This window comes from Symphalangus syndactylus, chromosome 9 (genome assembly GCF_028878055.3).
Source record: "Symphalangus syndactylus isolate Jambi chromosome 9, NHGRI_mSymSyn1-v2.1_pri, whole genome shotgun sequence".
Taxonomy (NCBI): Eukaryota; Metazoa; Chordata; class Mammalia; order Primates; family Hylobatidae; genus Symphalangus; species Symphalangus syndactylus.
This window is the reverse complement of record NC_072431.2, coordinates 140212084-140235249: the sequence shown is the minus strand read 5'-3', so window position 1 is coordinate 140235249 and position 23166 is coordinate 140212084. Positions and strand designations below refer to the sequence as shown.

The following is a 23166-nucleotide window of genomic DNA, read 5'->3' as shown; positions in this document are numbered from 1 at the left end:
AATTTTAGCTGCATCCAGATTTCCCTAGCTTTGAACTTATATATCCAACTGACAGCTCCCTTTAGAATCCTCACAAACATATTAGAGATTGGTCCTAAACAAAACTCAAACACCTCTTTATTTCTGCCCCTGCGAACTTTCCCATCTTGTTCAATGTCACTTCATTCCAATTTTTACTCAAGTCAGTAAACTTCATTTACAAAAATCAGTCATTCTTGATTTCTCTCTCCTTCTCCTTAGTATGCCCTCTCCCAAATCTTGCTGATTTCTCAAAACCATCTTTTGTTCTCCATCCTAATTGCTACCCCTCAGCCCAGTCACCAATATCTCTTGCCTAGACTAATATAACATCCTCCTACTTGGTCTCCCTGCTTCCATTCTCCACAAGGCAGTAATGGTCTTAAAAAGGAAATCGGTTCAGGTTAGGCCTTGTGTAAAACCCTTTAATGTCTTCTCATGGCATTAGAATAAAATCCAGACTTCTGATCTTGGCCTATAAGACCCTGTGTGGTCTGCTGCCTGCCTAGCTCTCCATGCTCATCTGATGCTATGCTTCCTCTCACTCACCAGCCTCCTTTCAATTCCTCCAGTGCATGCACATGCCTCCCCCTTGCCCATGATGATTCTCCCTGGCCACTCTACCCAAAGCAGGTGCTTCTCTGTGGTTCAAGTTCTCAGCCCATTGTTTATTTCCTTCCTAACATTTATTGTAATTGGCAATGATTTTACTAACTACTAACTACCTTTTATTGTTTTTGTCTGTTTCCTCTCACTATAATGTAAACTCCATGAAGCCAGCAGCTTAACATGTCTATTAGGAACTAGAGTGAAAGTTAATTTAGTTCAATGTCTGGTCCATAGGGTCTATAGTAAGTGCTCAAGAAATATTTACCGAGTGAACAATCTTACAACCGTCTTAAAAATTCACCCCAATTATTGCTCTCCAGGCTTCTATCAATTAAACTTCTAAAGCATAAACAAAAATTCCTTTCTTATAAGACAAACTCAAAACTTTCATTATACTTTGAGGAAGTTTAATTCAAATCTGGGCTCCAGCAGATTATTTTCTTCAAATATTCACATTGGCTATCAAGTGGAACTCCATGGGGAATGAAAAAAAACCCATCATGGATGCAAATTCAATTATTAAAAAAAATGACAGTAGCATAACATACTCATGCCTTATTTAATGTGGAAAATATTTAAATACGATCATTATGGCTCTCTTACAGCATATCTATTTAGTCTAAACCTCTGGTTCCTTTCCACTATAAATCTACCTTGTTTGAAATCTCAGAATGTACAGCCCAAGGCTTTTCCAATGCTAAAACCAAAAAAAAAAAAAAAAGAAAAAGGGGCACAGTGATCTTTATCATATTTTGGAGTATTAATTACTAACAGCACAAAAAATTTAGCAGATAATTTGAACTATATATTCTTTATCTATTCTTTCTTCCAATCTCTTTGTGAATCTGTAGCCATAATTTCTAAGCAATTAAATCCAAGACAGGAAAACAGTACGTCATTGAGACAAGAAGTAGTTACAAGAACTCCTTAGTAAGCCATGTCCATTTCATCTGATCTTTCAAGGTCAAATGGTTTAGTAATTCCCTAAAAAGGAATAAACAATGAAGATTTAAAAAAACTGAGAAATATGGAAAAATAAAAACAATTAGCAAACACTACCAACATCACCAACAAAAAATTCAACCCAATACTTACTCCAAATGTTTTAAATCAACATTGCAATTCTTGTTTGCTGGAGATTCCTAGAATATACTGTTCTTTGCACATATTGATTGAAACTCATCATGTACCCCTTGTCTCCCTGGAGAATGCCTATCCACTTATCAACCTGCTAAAGAGTTGCTTCCTCTGTAAAAACTTTGCATTTCCTTCCTCTGGGTTCCTGTAGCATCTTGGACATACATCTTTTACACAGCAACAAATAACCACAAAGCATTGTAGACATTAAACGTATATGTATGTACCACACCAAGAGCAACTTAAGGACTTGTCCACTCGTCTTTGTAAGCCCAGGCCCTAGAACAGTGCCAGGTACATACTAAGTATTCATTCACCAAACATTTATTGCAAAAATGAATAATTAACTCACCTCTTTTATTGCTTTTCCTAAGATCTATATATGGTCACCATATTTTATAGCCCTAAAACTGACAACCATGATGTCATAAAGGGTTTTGGTGTCATTTTTAGGTGCATAAAATAGAAATATGCTAGTTTTGATGTCCAAATACTAGAATTTCTAAGATGTTTCCTGGGCAACTGGAGGGAATATTTGATAACTAACCTAGAAAACATGGGATCTCAAGTTGCCATAGCTATGAAAGACAGAAACGGTGGTGACCTTAAATCTGTGGGATAGATATCTAACTCTGGCTCCTTTCTCACCTCCCCACTTCCTATGCTCCAGCCTGTCTTTCATTCAAATGACACAATGGTAAGGATCACTGACTTCCTGGCAACCTCACTAGCCATGAAATACAGGTTGCTCTGGTTGAGGAGAAGACAACCTCGGAGCATCATTTCCTGATGACATTATCAAAACTCTCGAGATTGGATCAAATGAGGAAAATGCTGTCTTAGATTCATGAAAAAATCTGAAATGCAGATTATTTTCAGAAAACTACACTTCTCTTTTTTTTCAGTCACACACAGGAGCTCCAAACATGACCATCAAATAAATAACAAAATCGGTTCAGAAAGGAGTGTTTTAAGAATGAACAAAGTTGAATTAGGTATTTTATATTGGCAAGTCTAAGAAATGTTTGTGGTCTTTAAATTTTAAAAGTTTGCTCAGATGTACATCAGAACATTGTTTGTAATTGAGGCAAAAACTGAAAATAAACTAAAGAGTAACAGTGGATTAACTGTGGTACATCCACAGAAAAAAATAACATGCAACTATCAAAAAATGCAAAAAACACATGCAACTATCAAAAGCATATTTAAAACATTCACTGTATATTACATGGGGAATAAAAGCAGTTTATGGAGCTGAATATACAGCAGGATGCTATCGTTGTATGAAATCACACATGCATATTTAGACATAGAAAAAGCCTGGAACAATATACATGAAGTGCAAACAATGGCATCTCAGTGAAGTGTACTACTTTTGCTTATTAGAATTTTCTACAATTTCTAAAATGAACCTACATCGCTTCTCTCATTAGAAGTTGTAATTTGCCTGTTTCAGTATATTGTGTTCTTCTAATCTTTTTTTCACATGATTAAAATACATGTCTCATGAAAGTTTGCTCAAAAGTAAATGTCATTTAACTTCTTATCCTAATTATAGAAAAAGGTTGATTGTGTTAAAATTAAAGCAGATTTCTGAAGTCTCTATGAAAATATGAATGAAATAGAAGAAACCCAGCAATTTTCATGAATGTTAGGAAAACTAAAAGGAAAGCTCAGTGACTTCATATACCACCAAAATTGCAACATCATTTCCCTAGCAAGAGTTTTAGTCTGGAATATTTCCTAAAGTCTAAAACATTTGCTAATGTGCAAATATTTTAAGACACATATCACAGATTTCTGTGAGCAACCATTCCACATATTTTCCAAGCGTTACCTATCACCATTAATAAACATTCACTGAGTTCTTTCTCAGTCAACTGGTATTACGAAAGACAGATAATCTATTGCCCCTTTCCTTCAGGAAATTTGCCCTAAAGATAGGGGATTATTCCATATATTATATATATTCTTCGGGTTTCCATTTATTCAAGTTACCAGCTTTCTGAATAAATAATTTTACAATTTTATAGAGAATTCCTTTCTAATCCTTACTACTTTTTGTGATAAGAACCACTACCATTTAACAGATGAAAAGACTAAGACACACAAAGATTGAGCAATTTGCCTAAAATCAGAAAGCTTGGAAGTCATAAGGTTAGGTGTGGAATGTAGTTCTACCAACCTGTAGACACACAGATGTTTTAACCATTAAAACACACACACACACACATACACACACACTCTGTCACACACACACACACACACACACACACACTCTCTCTCTCTCTCTCTTACAAAGTAAGGAGTACAGGCAGAAGGTAGTACACTGATTCAGAGGAAAACCAATACTACCTAGAGCCAGAAGGATCAGAGGACATTCCATGGAGTGCACGGCCCTTGACTGACGTCTTGAAAAGCTGAAATGCATTATCAGGAGAGATAAGCAGTTCCAGGAGAAGGCACTTTTCCCTGCTGGTTACAAATATGGCTTGGATGTTGTCCCTCAGTCCTCTTTTGTAAAGGATCCAGACAGACTTCCCAACCCACAAGAAGGAACCTGACAATATTCTATGATTAGAATGAAATCTTAGTGATTCAAAGTTAGGAAAATAATGTTTGTTTTCTATCATTACCGGTCCTTTCCTCTCCCACTGTTCAGCAACAATTTTGCAAAGGAATAGGGAAAATCTGCTCCTGAATAAAATCTAAGAGGACAATGAACTATTTTTTTTTTTTAATTTACAGCACTCACTGAAGAGAAAAATGTCTCTGGGTTAGGAAACTGGGCCAAAGTTACAGAAATAATTGTGTCATGGGTGTGGAGCTATATTTCAATTTATAAGTGGAAAAAAGTCATCAGGAGAAATAGATGACAAGGGAATAAGATGAATCAGACAAACCCATGAAGGAAGTAAGTCAGTAAGCCCTTAGCTTGAACAGTTTACTCATGTTTGGAGTAAAAACATTTACTTATAAAATTGTTCCCTCTCACAATAATGCCAAAGAAAGAAAGAAAGAAAGAAAAGAAACTGTCATTTATCCTTGATTGTTCCCCCAAGCTATAATCATACACGTGTAAAGGAGTAGTTCTTGTGAAACAATACCAATTTACCAATAAAAGGGGAGGACGATGACCTTTTGCTTCAGTTCCTTTTTAACCTCAAGAATCTAGAAGAACCCACATCCTTCTTTAGCCATCTGGCTGTCTCCAGTTGTGCTCACTGTATTCTATCATAACTCCACTCAAGTCAGGCTCCAACTGCACCACTCCACCGCAATGACTCTCGCACAGGTGACTTGTAACCTCTATGTCACTAAATGCAGCGCTCAGTGATTAGACTTCATCTCACTTGTCAGATCAACTGCAACTGACACACCATCACTCCATCTTCTCTCATATGTCTTCTTCACATGGTTTCTAAAGCGCCGTGCTCTCTTGGTTTTCCTACCTCTCTGATTGCTCTAGCTTGGTTTCCTTTTTCTGATCTTTCAATGTTATAGAATGCTTCAAGGTTCAGTTCTTAGTCTTTTCTTTAATGACACTTTCCCCTTAGTGATCCCATCTACTCTCCTGACTTCACCATCCACAGGCAGATGACTCACAATTGTGTATTTCAGTCTAGCCCACTTTCCTGAACTTGACTCAGGTATCTAACTGCTTACTTGATGCCTCCACTTGAATGTCTCATAAAGATTGCTTACTTAACATATGCAAAACTCAGCAGCTAACGCCACTCACCTCCACAGCCATAGCCCCTTCCCACTGCCAAAAAATATCCTACTCCACCCATAGATTTCCATATTTCAGCTGATGGCAACTCCAGTCCTTCCACCTTTCAGTTCTCCTTAACTTCTCTCTTACGCCCACCTTAAATCTACTACCAAAATCTGTTGGTTCTATCTTCAAAATATATCTAGAATTTAGCCACTTCTTCCACCTCCACTGATACCACTATCATTATCTCTTACCTGGATTGCTGGATAGCCTCCTAATGGGTCCCCCTGCCTCTACCATGCCCTCAGAGTCTATTCTCAACACAGCAGGAGTGTTCCTATTAAAATCTAAGACAGATCATGTCACTCCTGTGCTCAAGGCTCTGTGATGGCTCTCATCTCACTCATAAAGCCAGTGTCCTTCATACAAGATACTATGCCACCTATGTTTGCAATAATCCTCACTATTGCCCACCTCTCTAATCCCCCCCAACTATTTTTCCCTTCAGCAACTCTGCTTCAGCCATCCTGAGATCCTGTTCCTTACACTATATGTGTATACACATACACACATACACACTTTATATGTGTAAATTTACATAGTAATTTACTTATTTTTTATGTTTGGTACTGCCCCTCCTTCTACCCTGTTAGAATGTATGCAAAATGTGGGTTCTACAGGGCAGGAGTCTTTGTTTTGTACACCGAAGTATCCTAAGAGACTAGCCCAGTATGAGGCACATAATCAGTGCTTTAATCAACATTGCTTAATGAATGAATTTCTAGTCTCAGCAAACTATAAAGGGCTCAGCCATGTGACTGAACTTGTTCCACTAAGAATCTTACTACATTCCTTTCTCTTAAAAAACATGTGGGCCGGGAGCAGTGGCTCACGCCTGTAATCCCAGCACTTTGGGAGGCCGAGGCAGGCGGATCACAAGGTCAGGAGATCGAGACCATCCTGGCTAACGCAGTGAAACCCTGTCTCTACTAAAAATACAAAAAAAATTAGCCAGGCGTGGTGGCGGGTGCCTGTAGTCCCAGCTACTCAGGAGGCTGAGGCAGGAGAATGGTTGAACCTGGAAGGCGGAGCTTGCAGTGAACTGAGATCGCGCCACTGCACTCCAGCATGAGCGACAGAGCGAGACTCCGTCTCAAAAACAAACAAACAAACAACAACAAAAAAAACACATGTGCCACAGTAAATGCTGAATAAATGCTTGTTGAATGAATTTCTAAATGGCACTGTGTTGTAAATGGAATAAAATCTCACCACAAATATCATGAACTCAATAAAACAAAACAAAACAAAACATAAACTGTGTACCATTTGTTCATCCATTTATCCATCTATTAATTCATCTACTCAACATAAATTTGGGTAACTGTAATGTGCTCTGCATTATGTCCCTGTATTAGGGACACAAATAAAAGGCTTAGTCCCTATTTTTGCATGGGGCAAAGACAAAAGAAACCACACAAATACAACTCAGACTATTAACTGCCTTTACAGAGGGAAGCCCTGGGAACAACAGGATCACAGAAGAAAGCACCTAACTGACCGAGGTTGTAGAGGCAGGGGCCATCAGGAAAGATGTGCCCCTTGAACTAAATTTTTAAGGAGTTAGTTAAGGAAAAAGAGTTGGCAGGGGTTGTGGAGGAAGGAGGGAGAAGATGCCATTTTAAGCAGAGGACACAGCTTCTCTGAAAGCACAGCCAGTAAGCATATACAGAAAACACTGAACTCCAGGCAGCTCAGTTGGCTAAAGTACTGGAATCCAGGGGATATGTTGAGGTGGAGAGGTCTTTTACTCATACTGCATAGTTTGATTTAAACTTGAACTTACGTGGTAGTCATTACAGTTGCATTCTCAAATTTGTATTTTAGAAATATCTGAAAGCAAGTAGTATGGTAAACGGAGCCTTGAGAAAGACTATATAGAAAAGGTATGAAATTTAAATTTAGAGTTAGAAATGCAATATAAATTGGTAAAGAGCATCAGGAATTTTAATTCTTGACTCAAAGTAACATGACAATTATAATTATATTATTTACCTTTTTTCCCCCAGAGGACTCAAAAGAAGAGAGCATTAAGGGAAAGAGACTCAAAGAAATTCTTAAACAACACATCCTGATTCAAATCCAAAACCTAAATGAAGTGAAACAAACAATGAAGAAAACCACCCTCAATGCCATCCTTTACTCAACAGAGAGCTCACAATAATTGTCCAAGAGAACATTCACGGTGCCAGAAGAAATGCCCAGTCCATCCATCCTCCCTTCACTCCCACTTCCTCCCAAACATCTCATATTTTCCTTGCCCGAAGATACCAATACTCAACAGCTACTTGTCACTCCCAAGTTCTGATAATCCTCTTGGCATCTCAACATTAAAATCTTTCTTTGTCCTTAAAGCAAGGGAGAAGGACTGCCGAATCCCAGGAGCAATTACCTCAAACAACCATTTTACTCTGCTGGGGCACAAGAGATCTTTCTCAATTGTATTCTTTCACAACATGCCTTGCTAGCCAAGCCTTAAGAGGTTAGTTTGGTTTGCGGGACCACTGTAGGCAACTGGAAAAAAAAAACCAGAATTATACCTGGCATTGATACAGAACCGAACTTCTGCAGGCAAACAAAAGCAACAGGTTCTCTGTTCTCTAGTTTCAGTCATGTTGCCTTAAAATTTGTAAATGAGTATTTTTTACATCTCCCCAAGTATTTATTCTAGAAATTCAAAAAGGAGAAACAGAAATCAGGCACAAAGAGGTCCTAGGTACAAGTACCAAATACTTACTTCTTTCTTAGGGCAGCACTTGAAATCTGGACCACAGATGCAAAATCAAAGCACAGCACACTTTCTATCTATATAGTACCTACATAGGTATATGCATAGTTCAGAATCATTTACAAAGCCCAAGTTTCTGTTTAAGAAAACGAAGGGAAAAATGGAAGAAAATCTAAAATGGCAGGAAAGCTGAATATGGCTCCAGGAACACAGAAAAAGGTCCACAAGGGTGAGTGAGTGGGTGCATGTGTGTATGTGTGTGTGTGCGTGCTCATGTGCGTTTGGGTGTACATACACAAGACCCAATTATTTGACATTATCTGCCTAACCTTATTCTGTTATAAAATTATTTTCACAAACAAGCTACATATAGAACTAAAAGTCACTGTTGAAGTGATTTCTAAATATTTACTGAACTTCTAAAAATAAGACTAACCTTTTGGAACCAACTGGTTTTTGATGGCTTGTTCCAAAATGTCTAATGTAGGGACATGATAGTATGAAACTGGAAGTCTAATCACCAATTCTAGAACGTTTTCAAAGGGAAGTTTTCCTTTTTTGAATCCTCTTATTCACCAGTGAATTGATTTTTCTATGAAGAAAAGTTTTTAAAAAGTAAAGTTTCTCAAGGATTGCTCAATTCCTCTGAATTTAAATCTCTACCTCTGGGGAGAGCTTCTCATAGAGAAAGAAGAGGTAACTGTGATCCTTCTTTGAATCTTGGTGTTACATTTTTCCTTTTAAGAAAATGCCACATTTTTAACTTACAGAGTTTTTTAAGGGAAAGGAGGGGAGGGAAGGGTCAAACTGGTTCTTGCCTTTGTTTCCCTAGGAATGACAACCTAGGAACAACCAAGGATACTGTATAAATTAAATATAACTCTGTTTATATATATGTATATATTTAAAGAAAACAAAAAAATCTAAAATTTGTGGGATTGGTAATTTCAAATTTCAAATATAAAGTCAGTTAAAAAATACGTAAAGCAGAGCAGGGCGGGACCTGTTCATAAGGCGGGGCAAGCGTCAGGTGCTCCGAGGAGTGAGGCCGGGTATTCAAGGGAGGGACACTTCAGGCTTGTGCAGTAGAGGAAGATTGAGCCTGGTCTTGAAAGATGGGGTTGAAAACCTGCAGAGTCCTGAGGCTTTCAGGCTGAAAAAGGCTTTCCTTTCTCACCTGACAATCACAGTCTATCATGATTTATAGACTCTTCTTGATCAACTCCTCTGGAGATGTTTTCCTGGAGAAACACCGGAAAAATGTGGTACACTGTTCTGTTTGTGATTTTTTGAGGTGCAAGAGAAAGCTACTGAGGCAGAAAATGTGCCTCCAGTTATCCTATCCCTCTCCACTGCCTCTTAAGTGTTTACCACCACAAGATCTTTTTTTGTGGCTGTGATCCAGATGGAGGTCTCCCCTCTATTTGTCAGAGTTTCTTCACCGAGTAGTGGACACATTTCAGGATTATTTTGGAGTCTGTTCAGAATTAGTGATGAAGGACAATGTGGTTGTGGTTTACGTGGCATTAGAAGAGATGCTTGGCAATGGGTTTCCAAGCCGACTCGTTGGCTACCGAGTCAAATATCCTCAAGGAACTGATAAAGCCTCCCACTGTCCTTCGAACAGTTGTCAACACCATCACAGGAAGCACCCATGTGGGTGACCAAATTCCCACTGGATAACTGTCAGTGCTGCCTTGGCGAGGTACTGGGGTGAAATACACCAACCGTGAGGCCTATTTTTATGTGATTGAAGAGATTGATGCCATTATTGATAAATCAGGTTCTACAATTGCTGCTGAAACCCACGGGGTGATTGATGCTGTATCAAGCTGACTGGAATGCCAGACCTTACACTTCCCTTCATGAATCCCAAGTGGTTGGATGATGTCAGCTTCCATCCTTGTGTTTAAGTGCTGGAAATCTGAGCATATCCTTTCTTTCATCCCTCTTGATGGAAATTTCTGCCTGCTGTCTTGTCCTGTCAGTGCACAGAAACTGGTTGCAATCCCAGTGTATGTCAAACATAATATCAGTTTCTGAGACAGTAGTTCACTTGTATGCTCTGGAAAAATGGTGGGACCCAAGCAGGCAATGGGGAAGACCACAGAGGGAATGACAGGCACCAGCTAGATGCCCAAAGCGGTCCTGAACATGAGCCTGACTCCAGGATAAAGGATGTACACATTCGGCCCAGTCACAGAGATGCTGTTTTGGGATGTAGGAAAAACAAATCCCCACAAGCTACCAAGTTTAAGGAAGATCATGAGTCTTCACGTTGGAGATTCCAAACCAGAACCGTGGTTCTTTGGAACCATTATTTCCTTCTATACACTTTAATTTATTACCTATTACTAAAAAAAAAACTTCCTGATATCTTCCTCTAATATGATAAAATTAACCTGCAGTTAAGATGCAGCAGCTGGCTATTTCTGGACTTCGGGTCATGTGGATATGTATGGAGGAAAGTACAAACCCTTTAAGGGCATAAAATACATGACCAAAGCTAGAAAGTTCTAAGTTTGAACCCGAAGGGAGAGTCTGCAGAGGAAAAAGCCATGAACACTTTTTCATTTCTTATCTAAAAGTAAAAAGCATCAGCCTGTCTCCTAGGACGGTCCCCTCCTGGGCCCACACATTCCTTTTTCTCCTTAGCCTGCAGTGCTGTGGAACTAATCAAGGGAGGAAAGGGTCACCAGGGAGAACTGGACAGAACTGAAACACAGCAAAACCATTTCTCAAGAACAAGGTGTGTGATAGCGGTAGAGATGCTTGATGCTTGTGTAACCATTTTTAACGTGGTTTCTACTGGAAAAGACCCAACATTTGTTGCTTGCTTGGCTTTAATTATCTAAAGCTAATGAAAGACTTCTTTGTTGATTTTTTAAGGTAGAAAGATTAGAAAGAGGCCGGGTATGGTGGCTCAAGCCTGTAATCCCAGCACTTTGGGAGGCTGAGGCCGGTGGATCACCAGAGGTCAGGAGATTGAGACCAGCCTGGCCAACATGGTGAAACCCCGTCTCTACTAAATATACAAAAATTAGCCAGGCATGGCGGCACATGCCTGTAGTCCCAACTACTCAGGAAGCTGAAGCAGGAGTATCACTCGAACCCGGGAGGCGGAGGTTGAAGTGAGCCAAGATTGCACCCATGCACTCCAGCCTGGGTGACAGAGCGAGACTGTCTCTGGACAAAAAAAGAAAAAAGAAAAGAAAACAAAAGAAAGAAAGGAAGATTAGAAAGACAGAAAAATTGGAAGAACAATGAATGTTAGGTCAAGGAAAGGCCTGTTAAGGATCTGATCTATGCAGGAGAAGGAGGAGGAAACAGAATTAAAGGAGAGTTATGAGACATCTTTAAATGAAAGATTGGCAAGAAAAGTAAATAAGCTCTGTATTAAGGAGGGATGGGAAGAAGAGGTGGTTTCTTTCTGATGCTTCTGCTCATATATAAGAAACACTGGTACTTCTACAAAAGGACTGGAGACTTCTTCAATTCGAGTCCACTATTGACATGAAAACCCTAGTAGAATCGTATTTTCCCTTGAAAACTGTGATGATGTCCGACTAGTTTTCAGACACTGCCCATTGCTGGCCTTTAGCACTTGGGTCTCATTGTCATTGAGAAGGTGGCCTGCCTTCTTTCCATGGTGGCTGCCTAAAATGCTTCCTTCCCTAACCCAACTCAATTTTACTCACTTCCCTTTACAGAATTCACCAGCCTTTTTCCTATTACCTGATCCTTTCACAGGATTTTCTAAAAAGCAGGAGAGTTTCAGAGAAGCCAGTTCCATAACCCCCAGTGCAGCCACAGGTTGTGTGTCACGGTATTGGAGAGGGCCAACTCATTTTCCACGAAGGTAGACATGGCTGTGAGTGATCTCACATCTGCATTTGTCAGTGCTGGGGTGGTACTGAATCCCAACCTTCTGGTCGGAAATTCTTCCATCAATCGCCTTAAGAGAATGGTTACCATGGAGGGTATGGTTGCTCCTTGAAGCTGCTTGGTAAAGTGGTCATTGCCTCACAGTCTTTTGTTTTGTACTCTACTCTACCATGTATTTATAACAGTTAGCTACCAGTCCCTTTCCATTCTAAAACAAAAAATTTCCCCTAAATCTTTGAATAAAATTAATGCTATAGGGAAAAAATACATAAAGCTGTGGAACCATGATTTCCTTCTATACACTTTAATTTTTTACCTATTACTAAAAAAAAAAAAAAAATCTTCCTGATAGCTTCCTTTAATATAATACTGTTTTAAGGAATGATTACCTATCATTTGATTCAAAACAGAAGTAGCAGCACTAGTAAAATAAAGCAAGTTGCTAAAGTTAGCTGGGAAATGCCTTCAAGTAATAATAAAAAAAAGTTTATAATAATAATAAAAAAACCAAAAGGGCCTAAACTCAAAAGGAAAAAAAATAGAAAGTAATAGGGACTCGAGAAAATGGCCTCGGTTTTCTCATCTCTTCAATGGGAATCCATAGCACTTGCCTCACAGAGTTGTCATGAGGATTTTAAACACTCATAAACGTAAAGCACTAAAAATAACGTCTGGACCCATAGTGAATGCTCAAGAAATATTAACACATCATTATTATTATTACTGGCAAAGATTCATGTTATCAGGCCATTTATCACTTCTACCCAGGAAGGCAAATGGTCATAAGGGAATCACAATCTGGTGAAAATCTTGGCTGCCAAGCAATGATAGCCTTATTTCACAGACAGCATACTGAAGACATGGCTCAAGATTTCTAAAATCTGGAAGGAAGAAGTAGTCACTAGAGAAGGATCAGTATTTCTGATTTCTAGAAGGGGGCTATCACCTATAAAAAGAATAAGGCTTGTTTTGCATTTGCCAAAGGTAGACTTGAATCAAATGGTGGAAGTTAGAGGGAAATGTCTGTTCACTACAAGAAAGGCTAACATCAGAAACAATCGCTTCATTAAAGGATAGCCTGCTTTGAAGGACAGTGTACTGTTAACTGACTGTGAAAGCCGGAGTTTCATCCGTCAAGGATGCTAATTGCCCAGCACATTTGTAAGCACATTGTGTACGGACCCATTCGATCCTCACTACAGCCACCCTGCTCCACTGTCTATACTCTTAACCACCACAATTCGCCGCCTACCTCCCAGCTCTGGAATCCTGGGCAAGTTACTCAACCTCTCTTGTGTCTCTTGTGTCTCTATTTCCTCATTTATAAAATGAGGATAACGATAGCACTTGCCTCAGATGATAGTGATAGATTAAATGCATTGATATATTTGCTTAGCACTTAGAACAGTCCCTGACACATAGCAAGTATTTTATTATTTTTTATACAAAGGTCATTTCAACTTTTAAGAAAAATTTTTTTACTTGGATGGCAAGTTACAGAAGCCACAAAGAACTCTCTCTGTCTTGGCTACAGTGAGCAATCGGACACAATTTCTTACCAAATAAGTGGCACTCAAGGCTTGCCTTCAGCCCTGATTCTCTAACAGCCATGAAAAATGTGGGCAAAACTGCTAGTGAGAGACCTACATTGAGATCAGATTCTCTATCCTTTGTCACGGCTGATAAGATAAAGCCCTGAAAAAAGTGGCCTAGCCCATAAGCCTCTGCTCCCTTCTCTTATCCTCAATGCCTCAGCCAATCATTCAAACCACACTTTCAGCAGAACCCTTAACTGCTTCACACACTGGGCTTTACCCAGTACCCACTTTACCAATTCCCAAACCTAGTCAGTCCAACCCACTTCCTTGTGCCTGCCATCCAACTGCAACCTGGCATTCAACATAGCCTAATAAGTCTTCTACTTGCCCTTAACTTACTCCTTTAGATTCTCAGAGGCAACATTAAACCTTTACTGCACTCAAGCTTCCAAATGATCTCCTGTCCCTATCCTCATGTATCCTAGATTCCTCAATAATTGGAAAATAGGCACAATCAGAAACAAATTCTACTTTTCATATACCTACCTCCATACTCCTAAACCCCTGCAACAACAAATCAACATTTACGGATATCTTTGCCTAGCCTTTTCACTCTCCTTCCTGTTTCAGAAGAAACATGTTTCCAGACCTCTTTTCCAAGGCCAACTCTTTCTTCTGTTCTCTGGTGCTACTCAAGAAATGATCATCATCTTCTTGGTTCAATTGTCTGGCAACCAATCCCCTGACTCCCACCTCTGTTAGATCTTCAAAATTGTTCTACTCATCTATAAACAGACCCTGAAAAAAAATGTTCTCAGACCTGTTTTCCTCATTTAAGTCATGATTCCTTCCCCAGTTTTATTGCCAAATAAACTGGTCTCTTGCTACAGGTATGTAACTGGTTGAACTAATAAATGGGAATCACTAGAAGGCAATCTGATACAAGTTATTCTTGACTACAATCAATCTTGTCAGTATGCTTAAGGGTCCCAACATCCAGAAGCCTTGGAGTTAATGATCCTTAATTATTTCTCCCATTTATAGTGTGTTTTTAACAAACATAATAAAGGAAAATATACCAGAGGTTTATTATATATGACAAACTGTACTTTAAATAAATGTTGCTATTGACTTTAGGACTTCTTGCACAAAGTTTATAGATTAGCAATACTAATACCTTAAAAATGCTTTTTTGAAGGATAATTCTTACACGAGCTAAGTAAGCCCTTACAGTCTACAGAATAATGATGGAAGTTATGAACAATACTATGATAATGTAAATTGTCCATATACCCTTAGAACCTTGTTTAATTTAAAAACTTCCCATCTATATAGAAGAATAAGCTTACAGAAATAATGTTTCCATACCTTCGGGGAAAAGGATCTAAAATAGGAGAGAACATGATGTATTTAAGGAAAAGAAAGGCAAGCCAGCGAGGGCAAAGCACAGAAAATGAGGCGGGAGGAGGGAAGGACCAAATTCCTCAGGGCCTCCTAGCCCAGAATTAATACATTTTGGCATACTCATGAGAACAGGAAGCAAATGAAAAGCTTTCAGCTGGGAGATGGAAGGAGCAGGTCCGCAATTTTAAAAGAATGACTCTAGTTGCTGTATGGAGAATGAATGGATAGCCAACCAGAGTGAGTATGATGAGCACAAGTGGGAGTTAGGAAGTTGCTTCACAAGCCTAAAAGGGAAATGCTGGTAGCCTGGATCAGAGTGGCAATGGAGGTAGAAATAAGGAGATAGATTCTAGCTGATAAAAATCAGTGAGACTTGAGGAATGATTAGATATGGGGGAAAGAAAAGAAGAGAGGTGTTAATGACATGTTGGTTTCCTGCATTTATATACATATATACATGGAAATGCCAGTAACACATCTTGTACAATATATACCAAGTTGTTAACAGAAGTTACCTGTGGAAAGCGAAGATGAATTTTACATAGTTAAAAGCAGACTTTTAAAACCACACAGATATGTACATTGTTTAAATATTTTATAATCAGCAGGTATACATTGCCTTCATACTTCAACTCACGTGCAATTTGCCTCCCTGAAAAGGATAGGAATGGCATTTTAGGAAGAAGGAACAATCTATCCCAAAGCACAGACACATGAAAGTACATGACGTATTTAAAGAACATCAAGTGGTCTAATGTCTGCAGAATAAGAAGGAAAGATGTATAGTGCAACAGAGAGGAGGAGAGGATTGAAGCTATTTCAGAATATGGCCAGATCATAAAGGACCTTCTATCTGAGGCTAAAGAAATCATTCCTTAAAGAGCAGGAAATGGGGAAGCAAATGAAGTTTGCAAGCAAGAGGGCGAAAAATATCAAGTTTAAATTTTAGATTATTCAAGAGGCAGTATAAAGACTGAACCAAAAGGAGACAGAAGACAGGCTGGGAGATCACTTATGCAAGAACTTAAGACAAAATCAGGGGCAACAGATAGAGAAGGGAAGAAATTTGAGATTCGTTTCAGAAGTTGACAGGACTTGGTGATTAAGCTAATCCAACAGAGAAAAGGAAAAGCCAAAGATGCTTCCATGGTTTCTAGTTTAGGAAATCAGTGATGACATCAATTGAGGTAATGCAAGAACAGGTGAAGTGAGATTAACAATTCCTGTGTTGAAGATAATGAAGTTCAAATACCTCTGGAGGCTGGGCAAGTTACCCAAAAAGAAGTCAGGCTATTTAAGTTTGAATCTGAACAAGGTCGAGAATGGGAGCACATGAACACTATTACTCAGAAGAGAGAATTTTAAACCTGTGGACACAGTCTTACCCTCGATGCAATTTCACTCCATCTTGAGGCAACTGTCAAGAGTTGACCAGTTCCATTTATTCTCATAGTTGTAAAAATTCCACAAAATTGTTAAAGTCTCTGTAAGCGATAACTTTAAAAAGTCAGGGCTTTTGTCTTGTTCTGAGTCATTTTTCCCCTTTCCTCTTTGTATGCCATTCTTTCTGTCAAACTATCTAGTTAAGGAAGATATATGAGGTATAAGGAAGCATAATATAAAAAAATTTTGCTATTCTTATTATTTTGTCTTAATTGTAAAGGCAAAGAAAAGAACATTCGACTATTCTACCGTTAGCAAAACCTAAGTTAAATAATGATTTACCTATGTGACTCTCCACTAGTTTTCTCTTGCAAATCATCACCCCTTAATTAACTGACATCCCCAAGGCAGTCAACTCAAGCTGTAGCTTTAACCACAGAGGTTAAACAATTCACAGTCCTGTTGTTGCTGTCAGAAACCCAAGTTACACGGTACCTTTGTCTAATCAATGGTGCCCTAGTTTGGTGGGAGATGGAGAGGAAGGGACCTGTTGGCAAGGAAACAGCTGCTTCCTTCCTGAACAAGGGAAAACCAGTAAGGTGACAGATGGGCACAGCAGAAAAGTAGCCAAAAATTGCTCTGGCTCCTGGTTGGCAATAATTTCTGGAACTGAGGCACAACTGAATATTTTAAAGTATATAAACAATTGAGAGAGTATTGTTTACCTGGGTGCGCCAAAGTTCAACAAGCCTTCCAACACGTTTTCTACATTTGAAAAACTTTTAAACTTGCAGTAGCACAAAGAGCTTAGCCTTAGCCTATGTACAGTGGGCAAAGACTGCAAGGCACTGTCTCATTTCACTTTAGGATTACACCCAAGCAAATGCACTTTCTGGTTAAAAAAAAAAAGGGAAAATTTTAATTTTCTCTATAGCAGTTATAGTTGTATGACTGACTGGAATTACTATTAAAATCTCATTAAAAATGTTTTTCTTAAAAGTTTACTTTTATATACTTAATTTGAAAAGATTTGTTGCAAACTTTTATAATTTGTTCTTTAATCATTTCCCCTCCCATCCACTTTAGTACCCAGAAAACTAAATATCCAAGAATTCCTGGGTAAAACAGACAACCACTAGATTGATATAACTAACGTATTTTTTTTAAGCTGTATAGTTCTTCATCAAATGGAAATCGGCAACCACTGAAAATAACATTAAAAATTAGTGTGGGCATGAAGTATGGAATTTTAAACATCAGTTTACTATGCTGATTAAGTCAACATTTATATTTTCATCAGAACTTAATAATCCCATAAATAAATAGAGCTCTCAATTATTTAAAAAAATCAAGGGATAACATATGTATTTAGACATATTAGCAGCGTAAAGATGTATGCTTCAACACACTTATTGGGGAAACGTCTGAAAATATTACTACACTGAATTCAAGGGTATCCAAAGGAACCTGACATAGAAGTTCTCTAGAATAACATCATTTCAGGAAATTTCAAAAAAGAAAAGGGGTCAAATAGGAAATAGCCTCAAATTAATTGACAAAGTTCAGTGTTTGCCCCAACTTGATTATTCTCTCTCTCCACTGCAAAAAGAAAGTCTCAGGATGAGTGAATCACTTAGACGAAAGTTCATCTAGTGGAATAAATGGAGAAGCCGCTTGGGCAGGTGACACAGGAGAGTCGGTGGTAGTGCTGACTTTCGCTGGTGAGTTACAAGAAGATCCGGCACTGCTGCTGTTTCCATCAAGGGTATCCGAAGATACACACACACCAGGATCTGACAGCTGTGCAACGTCAGAAGAAAGCATGTTGGTGATGCCCTGGAAAAATCTCTTTGGCTGATATTCAGTTTCCATTTCACATTTTCTTTTCAATGGTCCAAGAACACTTGGTCTAATGCAATTGATGGGGCTCTGGCTTCTCCGGGTGGTAAATCGGGTCGTTGGGCTGGGAATGGGGCTTGGAGGCAATCCGTTGCTACTTACAAAACTTTGCAAGGATGGCGAAAAACACTGCTTCCCAATTCCCCGAGTGGGTGACGGTGCTGGTGACACAGGAATGAAATCGATGCGCTTGGGAGAGGCGGATTTCTCCACGTCGTTGTCACTCAGGCTGAAACTTTCCTCCCAGGAGTGGCTTATCTGCATTGCGGTCTGCACCTCCCGCTCGTGGACCGTCTCTCGGTTGATCAAGTCCATGCCCTCTTCTTGTTTGATCTGGTGCAAGCGGCTGCTGTGCATGCGGACAGGGGAGGCCGGTAGCAGCAGGCCGTGGCGGCTCGGGAACGTTGTGCTGTTCCGCCTGGCGCTCGGCGCCTCGGCCTGGAACACCGGCGAAGTGTCACTGAGGCCGTGGATCAGGGGGGCGCTGTTAGACCTCCTGAGGCCCCCGCCGCCGCCGCTGCCACCGCCCTCCGCCGGGCTCCCGCCCGTACCCGGAGGCAGCTCCAGGTCTAGCTCCATCTTCTCCTGAGCCATGTCGGGGGCAGGGAGGCGGGGGAGGTGCTCAGTCAGGGACCTAGGATTCCCATTCCCCGCAGTCCAGGGCCGCCGCCGCTGCCGCCGCCACCGAGAATCTGTCAGCGGGCGGGCCCCTCTGCGCATGCGTACCCCTTCGCGCAGGCGCTCGCGATGTCCGTCCTCGCGGCGCCTGCTTAATGCGTAGTATGTGCGCGGCCGTGGGAGGGGAGGGGCGAGGAGTGGTCGGGCCGCTAGTCCGAATATTCCTTCGGCAAACAGCTATTGAGCGCAAGCTCGCATTGACGCACGTCAGTAAGATTGTCATATTCTGGAGTGCATACTTATAAAACAACGCGCTGAAAGAGAGGCCCATGGTGATGTGGGGCTGTATGACGTGGAGTGGCGCTTGGCCTAATCAGGGAGGGCTTCCTCGAGGAAGGAACAATCTCCTGAAATCTGAAGAAGCGGGCGAAATGGGTGCGATGTAGAACTTTGCAGGAAGCGGGAAGCAAGGGCTACCCAGCCAGGTGGCAGGCAGGAACCAGGAGGGGAGGAGAAAGTGTGGCCTGGAGTGGAGAGTGAGGGCTGGCGTGACGTGAGGTGGTGGATCAGACCACATTCTGGTCTTTATCTTGAGAACAACGAAAACTTTAAGGGCTTTCAAGCATGGATTTAACAGCAACTGAAAAGCTCACTGGCTTGCAGTCTGGAGAACAGATATTGGGAGATTAAAACCTTACAGAAAAAAGGCCACAGAGGATGGTAATTTGCACTAAGGTGACAGTGTCGCAGTGGAGATGGAGAGAAAAGTAAATTTGAGAACTATTTAGGTTAGGGGAAAAAGCCAAGACGGAGGATGGTATTGCTATTGATTTAGAGTCATAGTTCCAGCACAAGCATATGTGTGAAGTATGAAGGATTAAAGGAAAACCAGTAGGTCCTCACATTTTAAAAATGAAACCACAATTCTTGGCTCATGTAATTAATATAAAACCTTGATAGCTGATTAAAAGTGAGTTTGTATTTATTTGTTCATTTATTCAGTCAGTCAAGGTTTTTTTTTCAGCATACTTACTATGTGCCAAACACTGCTAGGAAATGGGCCCTAGTATGAACTTTTAATTCTTACTGAGGGGAAAATAGAGAAATAAACGCAGGCTATTTTCAGATAGTGGTAAGCCTTAGGAAAAGTAAGACAGTGTGATGGAGCACTACTGATAGAAGTCAGGGGACAATTAGAGCTGAGATCTAAATGACAAGAGCAGTAAGTCACGTGGACATCTGGGGAATGAGTATTCCAAGCAGAGAGAATAGCAAGTGCTAAGGCCGGAGGCAGCCATGAGTTTGATGAGTTAGCAGAAAAAGAAAAAAGGGCAGTGCCGCTGAAGCATAAGAGCGGGAGCGTTAGGAGAGGGTAAGAGTTGGATCTCATTCTGAGTATGATGAAATGCCACTGGAGGGTTTTAAGCAGGGGACTGACATTATCTGGTTTATGTTTTAAATATCACTTAGGCTCTGTGGAAAAGAGGCTGAAAGAGGACCAGAGTGGAGGCAGAAGGATGAATTCAGGAACCATGGCAACAGTACAGATAAGATTCTTGAACTAGGGTTGTAGCAGTGTCAATGGGGAGAAGCAGAGAGACTGAGGATATGTGTTGAGTTAGAACCAATAGGATTTGCAGATAGATTAAATTTAGATTGTGAAAGAAATAGATTATTCGAAGGGGACTCATAGCTTGTTTTATTTAAACTGGTGAGATGGTAGTATTATTGACTGAGAGAGGAAAAGAGCACAGAGTTGTAGAAATTAAGAGATCTGAAGCAGAAGAACAGAAGATGGAAAGAACCAACATTTTCTAAGTGCCTACTCCCTGCTAGGCACTTTAAACACTCCATAATCCCATTTAATCCTCACTGCATAGATATTGTTGTACTCATTTTATGAAGGAACGATTGAGGTTCAAAAATTGCAAAAGGCACTACAGCCAGTACATGGAAGAACAAAGATCTGAACCAATTTGAATCAAGGACTCATTTCGAAAACCTGTATTGTTGTTTCTGACTTTCACATGGATTAAAGAGAGGGAATTTCACATGAATTAGAGAAGGATGGCTAATTCTGAGAGGAAAGAAAGGTCTAAAACCAAAGTTGGGAAAGACAGAAGAAGGAGATGGATTTGGGAGACAAGGCAACAACAGAACCTAACAGCATGCTGTGCAGAGGATGAACAGGAGACACAAATGACTGAAGTTCTACTGTAAGTGGCTGAAAGAATGCTACAAATTAATAAAAACAGGAGAGAGGAGGAAATGTCTATAAAAAAATTAATATTAGGTAAGTAGAAAAAACATTAAATATAGAACTCAGTTTATAATACCCACAGCATATTACTGTTAACTTGCATGTTACTAAATTATTACCACTGTGGCTCAGATGTGCCAGATATTGTTGGTCCATGCCTGGATAAGCATAATAATTACCTTTACTAATAAAACACAAGGATGGTGATGAGCCCACAAAATAAAACATCTATGCTATTTGGTTCTTGCCTGAACACACCTATTAGAGATCTTAGCTGGTTTCCCAGTTTCCTTGTAGACCTGGGGACAGAGAATTGACTGAGTCGAGTACGACTCAGTGCCTTCAGGTCCTGGCACAAATATTAATACTGACTGAGAGGCTTTCATAACTGTTCCTTATAAAAAGCAATTGCAGTTCTCAACACCAAGTCTACATTCGCATGCCCCTTACTCTTTTTTTTTTCCTCCGGAGTACCACATGACATATATGTATACATTTTCTTGCCTCTTTCTCTCCTGAGAAAGTAAGCTCTACAAGGGAAAGACCTTTGTTTTGTTCTCTGTTATATGCTTAATATCTAGAACAGGGCCTGGCACATTGTACTCAGTAAGTACTTGTTGAATCATTGTGTGAATGCATGATAATGAATGAAAGGATGGACTAATATAGCTTTGTCTAAAAGGGAAGAGAACTCTATTATTTGAAAATCCAGTCTAACAGGCTTTTCTACACTGATTCTAAGAGCTCCATACCTTGATATATTTTTTAAAGATCAGGAATATTATTATTGTTTAGTGTGCCCTCCAGCCCATGCAGGTGTGTTACTGGAACTACCCATTATGTGAACTAAGAAACTGAAGCCCTAGGTTTTCTTTCTTTTTCAACGATATGCTGATAAAAATTTGATAGAATTAAAATGTTCAGCACTGAGGATTCTAGGCAGTGTTTAATATATTGAGTTACTACTTCCTTTCGAAGGAATCAAGGACAAATGAGAGAAAATAGCAGCCATAAAATGCAATGTAGCCAGCTGCAAATGAATAATGCCAGAGGCAGGATCCAAGGAACCTCCCTGGCTCATTTCCCCTTTCCGGTTTCACTCCATGAATTAAATACCACACTTAGTCAAGATTCATTCTCACTCTGAAGCCACAAAACCAGACATCTATTCCATAGTTAAACTTTATTGTGATTAATATTAGATTTTTAAAACAAAAAATATTACTTATTTTTAGGTTAAAAATAGTTTAGGGCCAGGCGTGGTGGCTCACGCCTGTAATCCCAGCACTTTGGGTGGCTGAGGTGGAAGCATTGTTGAGCCCAGGAGTTCATGACCATCCTGGGCAAGAGAGAGAGACCTCGTCTTATGAAATTAAAATAAATAAATAGCTTAAAAATGAGCATAACAATATCTAGGCTTGGGAGAGTCCCAATCTAATATCTAATTTATAAGATCTCAATGAGGAATAAGTGGGACTAGAATGTTTAAAGTGACTAGCAGGGAGTAGGCACTTAGAACAATATTATTATTAGATAGTTTTCTTTTAATTTCTAAGGGCAATTTTTCACTATTAAATTTCCAAATATATGACAAGGCAAATTTCCACCTCTGAATCCAAATTGAATGAATGTAAAATATGAAAATGTGTGTATGTATATAATCTAAGATGGGCTGGCAAATACCTCAATGTTCCACATTAATTAGCATCAACAACCTACAGTAAAAATATTGCAGAAAAAACTGCACTCGAAAACCACAGGAACGTAGGGTTAACTGTTACAACCACTTAGGAAAAATATTTTGCTGTACCTATTAAAAGAAAATATATTTATAGCCCACGACTAAGGAATCCTGCTCCTGACAATATAACCAAGAGAAATGAGGGCATACGTCTACTAAAAGACATGC

The 23166-nt window shown here is 39.7% G+C and overlaps 2 protein-coding genes and 1 pseudogene across 3 annotated transcripts in view; 1 reads left to right on the top strand and 2 right to left on the bottom strand.

Moving 5' to 3' along the window:
- PIP5K1B (phosphatidylinositol-4-phosphate 5-kinase type 1 beta) overlaps nt 1-23166 on the bottom strand; it is a 305964-nt gene that overhangs the window by 212137 nt on the left and 70661 nt on the right. The window lies entirely within an intron of this gene.
- LOC129490465 (AP-3 complex subunit mu-2-like) lies at nt 9467-10790 on the top strand (annotated as a pseudogene).
- On the bottom strand, nt 16518-19133 carry PABIR1 (PP2A Aalpha (PPP2R1A) and B55A (PPP2R2A) interacting phosphatase regulator 1). The gene has a single exon (XM_055294404.2). It carries the CDS (start codon nt 19097-19099, stop codon nt 18110-18112), a length of 990 nt encoding a protein of 329 aa, XP_055150379.2. The 5' UTR covers nt 19100-19133; the 3' UTR covers nt 16518-18109.

What these genes read in the sequence shown, in the direction of transcription:
- PABIR1 (XM_055294404.2), bottom strand. Translation starts at nt 19,099, where the DNA reads ATGCGCAGAGGGGCCCGCCCGCTGACAGATTCTCGGTGGCGGCGGCAG.